Source organism: Labrus bergylta, chromosome 12, assembly GCF_963930695.1.
Source record: "Labrus bergylta chromosome 12, fLabBer1.1, whole genome shotgun sequence".
Lineage (NCBI taxonomy): Eukaryota > Metazoa > Chordata > Actinopteri > Labriformes > Labridae > Labrus > Labrus bergylta.
Window position 1 is genome coordinate 23,559,923 of NC_089206.1, and position 6,823 is coordinate 23,566,745.

At 43.0% G+C, this 6,823-nt stretch overlaps 1 protein-coding gene and 2 non-coding genes across 3 annotated transcripts in view; 1 reads left to right on the forward strand and 2 right to left on the reverse strand.

Moving 5' to 3' along the window:
- ctnnbl1 (catenin, beta like 1) overlaps positions 1 to 5,022 on the forward strand; it is a 47,422-nt gene extending 42,400 nt beyond the window's left edge. The window contains exon 16 of the mRNA XM_020636001.3: positions 4,432 to 5,022. Coding sequence (XP_020491657.1) covers positions 4,432 to 4,520 — 89 coding nt within the window. The 3' untranslated portion in view covers positions 4,521 to 5,022. The remainder of the gene's footprint in view (positions 1 to 4,431) is intronic.
- Positions 5,023 to 6,037: 1,015 nt separating this feature from the next.
- trnam-cau (transfer RNA methionine (anticodon CAU)) lies at positions 6,038 to 6,109 on the reverse strand. The gene has a single exon. It is a non-coding gene; the product is annotated as a tRNA-Met (tRNA).
- A 6-nt stretch (positions 6,110 to 6,115) lies between these two features.
- On the reverse strand, positions 6,116 to 6,188 carry trnar-ccu (transfer RNA arginine (anticodon CCU)). The gene has a single exon. It is a non-coding gene; the product is annotated as a tRNA-Arg (tRNA).
- Positions 6,189 to 6,823: the final 635 nt, after the last annotated feature.

The following is a 6,823-nucleotide window of genomic DNA, read 5'->3' on the forward strand; positions in this document are numbered from 1 at the left end:
TGACAGTAAAGGCTGTCTATTTTATTATTTTTTAGCTCATCCAAACTGCCACAGTAGAAGGCAGGGGAAACTGCAGTGGTCACTGAGGCAGGGGGAGTGGGATTTTATTTTGATGCGCGAACAACGGTGCCCATTTTCCATCCGTCTCTTCTGGAAGACATTCATAGTCTGTAGAAAGGTGTGCTGTGTCAAGAATGAGAAAGAGAGCTTGAGAGAAGAGTTCATACCCCGGCTCTTTTCTCACCTCCACACAGCTGTCCAAGCCGAGCGTGAAGTGGGTGTCGAATTGTCTGCTTCAGAAAGTGACTTAAGTTGGCTGACACAGCCCCCCACGCTAGAGCCTGATTTACACTTGAGCTGCACACCCTTGGCTGTAGCCTGATGTAAACCTACAAAAATGTTACTTAATGTTGCAGCAAAATGGACTTCAACTCCTGTGATTGGTCTTCTTGGTATTATTACAGCAACACTAAGAAGGACACTGTTTCTGACACTAGTTGTATGCTCTAACTCAAATAGGTCATTGCCTTTCTTTGTGTATCGTTGTATTGTTTTTGCATACTGTCAGCATAAGAAAATATCAGTAAAATGAAGTGTTGTTTAAGAAATATTACCTACGGACAAAAACATGATCCACTCGGTCTCCGGAGAATTCACCTCGAGCCAATAGGGTGGGGAGTGACGTTTTTATACTGTGACTGCTGCACGGTGCATAGATCAGTGTTTCCCCTACCATTATATTACAGGGCGCCCAAACGGCACCCCCCTCCCTCCTTGAAGATCAAGTTAATTTTATTTTCTATATAGCGCCAGATCACAACAGAGATAATTTAAGAATACCTTTTCTATAGAACAGTTCAACACCTTGTAATTTTATTAAACAAACTCAATATCCTTGTTATTTATTATCTTTTTATTTACACGACGTCATGTCATTAACCCTAAAAAAAAACTTAAATTATGTTTCTTTTAATCCACGTTTACATCAGTAAATCAGGACTTTTGAAAACATTCTGAAGGTTGGATTAACACAGTACAGACTCCTCCGTGCCACATGTCCTCGTGCAGCTGGATCAAACCAGTTTCAGACTGGTTGGAATAACAGTGTTTAAAATGCTTTGTGGTGTGCCTGCTCCAGCTTTAATCACACTATAAGTCCTACAGTGTGTCCCCATCCTTGGCTGCTGCTGCTGCTGCTGCAGAGACCGCTCCTGGAAATGATTCTCCTTGTACTCATGGCAGATCAGTCCCAGTCACTGACCTGAGTAATGGCCATGCTCAGTACAGTATTGTCCTCTGCCGCGTTGCCGTGGTGACAGGAGGAGAGAGTACCAGCATGCCAAAGAAAAGGTTCTGCAGAGAGTTGAGGAGTCACTGAATCTCTGACCTTTCTGTCTGTGAGGCTGACTGCACCGCCATTTATAGACATGGAGACACACAGGAACACGAGCACGATGACAGGCCGCTGATGAAAGAGGCTGTAGGTTTTCCATGTTTTTGTCGGGTCGCTCTCTTGTGTCTCCTTACCAGCTTTTTTCAGTCAATCCTAAAATTCTGACATGTTTACTGCGGTTACATCCCTGGTGCTGCTTTTCAAGGCTGCTCTGGAAGCTGTGTGGGAGAAAACCTTCACCACCATTTGTCGAGATAATGATAAGTCCTTTACTTCTTTAACTCTACTCCCTCCTTTGTCATGTTTTATTATCTCAACTCTCCTCAAAAGAGCCAATAATGGAGTGACCTCTGCGCTCTGTGTCCTCAGTGAACTGCTGTCACACTTCCTCTGACCAGAACTGAAAACTTTAAAGAAATCTCAACCGGAAGGTCGAGGGCTCGATCCTCAGCTCCTGCAGCAACATGTCCGATGTGTCCTTGGGAAAGACACTTAACCCCAAATTGTGTGTATGAATTTGTATGAATGTGGTTAGTTACTTCTGACGGACTCATTACCATGGCAGCCTCTACCATCAGTGTGAGAATGTGTAGGTGTGACATGTGGTGTAAAAGCGCAGAAGAAGACGACTAGTAAAGCGCTATAAAAGGTCAAGTCTATTTACAGTTTACCAATTACCAGAGTAAGTTTGGAGCGGAATCGAGAGTAACGCTCTAACTTTTCAAAATGTCGGCTTCAAGCCCTTTTCCAAATTCTTACACTAACTGCTTGCTCACATTCCACTTTTGATCAAATATTCATCTTAAGGTCCGCTACACTTTTAAAGATTAGTTCAATTTCTCCTCTCTTAGAGAAGCCTGCTGTTAGTGCCTTACTTAGTGTTGTATTACTTGAAATCGGTCTTGGTCTTAAGACCGGTCTCGAGACCACTTTTTGAAGGTCTTGTGACTCAGACTGGGCGGACTCTGGATTTTATATCACCACCACTGACCCCCACGTCATTACTGTGATTAGAAGGAAAACGCCTCATTCTAAAAAGAACAAATCACTTCGGTAGATTCATAATTAGATTTGTATTCCTCGGTTACAGCCACAACCTTCCCGGTGTTACGGTCTAAGTGAGTGATACACCTGCTGCACACAAGATGAGGATTTTTCATTGATATTGTCTTGGTCTTAACTAGGTCTCGATCCCTAAATGGCCTTGGTCTTGGTCTCGGTTGTGGTCTTGACTAAAACACTAGCCTTAGTTTGCACCTTGTTTTTCTGTGCACATTTTTGGACGCCCCTCTGTTTTATTCTAAATAAAGGAGTTTTGATAAGCAGGCTACACCGGTGGCTTGTTTACATCATGTTTGATCAATCATCTTTGCCTCTCTTTCTTCTCCAGTCGTGCCTCATTTTAGAGATTGCATCATGTTCCCATATATCAGCTAGGATCTGCAAATGACAACAGAAATAAGTCCCTGGTTGTTTAATTATCTAGGTCAGTATTTTACTGTTTTGTTACAGCACTAATGAAGACGACTTGTGTTCTTCCACAGTATCTCTGAGGCCTTCCCTCAGTCCCATTATGTCTGTCACTCTCTTTATGTACAATCTAATAACATGAAAACATCCCTCCCCCTCTTGAAAAACAAAATCTCCTCTGCGTCTCTGACAGCCATGCTTCGTCCTTCTAAACCCTGCGGGCTCTTGTCAGGAAAGCCCCCTTCTTTCTCTCCTCTCTGCAGTGTCTCCCTGAGAAAAGAAGTCTTTTTCATCTTTCTGTCTCGACATCCCTGGGTTTAATGTGTAATCCCTGCCTCAGAGGCTGGCTGAGAGACAGAGAGAAAGCACAGGGCCTGCCGAGGCTGCGGCAGCTGCAACTTTCTCTTTCTGCACATTAGACTCACAAATCGACCGTTCGGCGGTCTCGAAGGCCTCGTGTGGGAGGCAGCGTACCAAATGAAGAAAACAGTCAAACACTCACAGGCACACAATGAAGTATGAGAGCTACACAGAACACCTGAACCTGTTACTGTTCACGGCCAGAGGACACACAGTGGATCTCTGTACAATTGACGACGTGGGACCTCCCGACATTTTTACCAAGGACAGGTTTTGTGCTAAGAGGTTTTGTTTCAAAGTAATGCACAGACTAGAGGTACTTTAGACATGGTAGAATGAAATCTACTGAAAGGAGTTCTCTTAACCCTGAAGTCGATGCATTTCTTTACTTTCTTAATTTTGTGTCCTTTAAATTAACAAAGAAATAATCCTTTCCCAAATCTGCTACTGTTGAACAATGCTGCATTATTACCCGAAAAAAGGGCAATGGCACGAAAGCATGAGACTGTAGATGGATGGATGGATCCTTTGCAGGAAGTTACACAGTTACAGCAGCTGCAGTCACAATCGAGACACAACTGTGCCCCCCTCAGATCTTTGGCCCAGGACCCCAGCTTGGGAACCAAAGCTTTAGACAACCTTCATGTCCACCTGGGCCGCTGATAATATACATCATAATCATCATTCATACATAATCATGTCATAGCATAACCAAATGCATGCAGGCTCATTTTGTGGAGCCAAACAGATACAAAAAGGATGTGTTTATTTATAAGCTGCTCTTTTTTTTTTTTTTACAGCTATGAGCAAGGTTATGGAGAAAGAGCTAAAGGACATTTTTCACACATTCATCATTTGGTTGTATTTTTTAGCAAAAGAAAAATCCTTTTGAGTTTCAATTAGTCTGAATGCTGCTTTTTAGATTCTTCACTATTTCCACCTAATCTGTCTGTGCTCTTTTGAATAATGTAAGACCCTCAGCTTTTACTCTTTACTCATTACTTTGGTAATAAGGAATCTAAAGCTCATTCTGCCTGTTAGGCCATTTCCTCAAACCTTTTTACCCCCCCCCCCCCCCGACTCATATCCACCGCTGTGTTTGAAGCTGTCTCGCTGCCAAGACGTTCCTCTGTAGCCTCAACGGCCAAACTTCCATTACTTCTGCTGTCAGGTCAACTTACCCACTGACTCCTCTTTGTCTTCTGCAGAGTATGCTGAGAGCATCGGAGACGGGAAGAGTGAAGAGTTCAAAGAGGCCGAGAGGAAGAGGATCATGGACCTGGTTGAGAACTTCTAAAAATGTGTTCTTCTGCTCTAATACACAAAGAATATGTTCTTACATGTGGGAACATCAAGGTCACATCCACCAAGAGCCTGTAACATAATAAAGTCAGTGAGCATGTTTACATCTACAGGAACACTGTGGTTACTAGTTTGAATTTACAAATTCTTTGGTTACAAAAACATTGAAAAACCTGATTTACTTTGTCTAAATCGATGAATCTATCATCTAAAAAGCAGAATCTGAATGTGCAGGAGGGGTTCAGTGATTGCTGTGCATGTAAACTTGCTCACTGTAGAATCAGTCAGAGTCTAGTTTGGAGAGCTGAGGATTGTAGCTCGACTGAAACAGAGAAAATTAGATATCTCCAGAGCGACTGTGGATAATTACAGACAGACTTTGCAGACATCTGCAAACTTAATGTCCCTCCCTGGGCTCTGCCGCTTTACCTGCTTTGTTTGTTTTGGATTTGAGTGTAAAATATTTTCTAATAAAACATTTGGTAATAAAAATCTGATTGCTTGTTTGGTTTGTTTGATTTATGTCAGGGTTTAGTGAGTGAGAATTGGCACAGCTTGTTGATATTCGTCTCTGCACATGAATCTCATTATGCCTACGCTTGGTTACTGTTGCACAGAGGCACAGATGGAGACAACAAACATATATATCTGCAGAGAGAGAGGGAGAGGGAGAGAATCCTCGCAGAAAGAGAAAGACCTGCTTCTTTTAGTTGTTTGTCTGAACCCACCCACTGCTGGATCTCAGCTGCCTCCCAGAGCTCTCAGCCCACTGCTGTCTTTTCTTTGTGATGCTGCACTCGCATACAGCGGTGTGGAGGTGTATTATTGTAGAGCTGTATACACAAACCTACTGTATTATTCCCCCTGTCCTGTGCACCATTATTCACTGTCTTTAAACTTAAGAGCAAGAGAGTGTGTGTGTGAGAGAGAGAGAGAGGAGTGCAGTTTGCCCTGAGGGGGATTTTTACTGAAGAGCTTAACAGCTGTTTTTGTCGGATATCAATCACATTTTTATTACATAAAAAAATGTTCCATTAGGACAGAAACGGTTTTCTAAAGATGTGCGAGACATATTTCTATGTCTATGGCCAGATTGAACATGATGAGGTTCACCTCCTGCTGTTCCACATAACAAGCCACTGCTGCAGCTCTCCATCTCAAGTTGTCTGAATAACCCTGAAGTGAAGGCCGTTCACTTTATTTTAATTCAAGTCCTATCCTACATGTGTTTGTTTTCTGTATTATTAGAACGGCCTTCAGGCTGATTCTGGCAGGAGGTTGTGAGATAAATTTCTTTGTAAAATATGAGAGTTGCTAGTTCCCTAATGAAATCCGAGTGTTGTGATTTAGCAAACGTTTCTACGTGCAGCACGGAGAGAAGACACAGAAGACATATCAATGAACAGTCGTAAAACAATTAACCAATACCCCAGTAGCAATACACAGCTGTTGCATACAGAATGACACTGGTCTGTGAGGAAAACAACTGCACAGCTGGCAGGAAAACTGTTTTAGCAGAGGATGGTTTCGATCCATCGACCTCTGGGTTATGGGCCCAGCACGCTTCCGCTGCGCCACTCTGCTGTAAACCACCCCAGATGGGACTTGAACCCACAATCCCTGGCTTAGGAGGCCAGTGCCTTATCCATTAGGCCACTGGGGCTTCACAGTTGTGTCCACAAAGACTTCCACAACAAAGCAACAACATGGGAAGCATAATGGGTGCGTTCAAATGACATAACAATGCCCTCTCAGGCCAGTGTAGTAGGCAGGGAAAAGGCACAGAGGGGTCACATTTTAAAATATTCAGCATTCTCCCTGCAGCTTCACTCCTGTAAGACCTACTGTATGAAAACATGGGCATGCTTGTACCTCATTCACGATCACTGAATTCTACCCAACCACGGCATCATGCTCCATGCTTTACGGACGAATGTTACAGAGCATTTATGTCCAATTCTGTGATAACTGTTTGGTTGCCTTGGGGTGTAAACAGTTAAAATGTTGGTTCATCACAGTTAGGGTCTTTTTTTAGTGCTGAAATACCAACTATTTTCTGCAGGACCTTCAGTCAGGCTTTCACCAGCTCAAGGGGTGTATTTGTGGATTTGTCTGAAACAGAATCGGAACAACCTCCCTCTAAAACAAGCTGTGATTGGCCCCTTTCAGAGTCTCTCATCACAGGTTAGCTTTTCTAAAACCTGAAACACAGCAGAGACAAGCAGCAGAAGTCTAATTCTCTCTAAGACCACTTGAGTTACAATACCATGAGACGTCATAATGAAACTGATAAAAGGA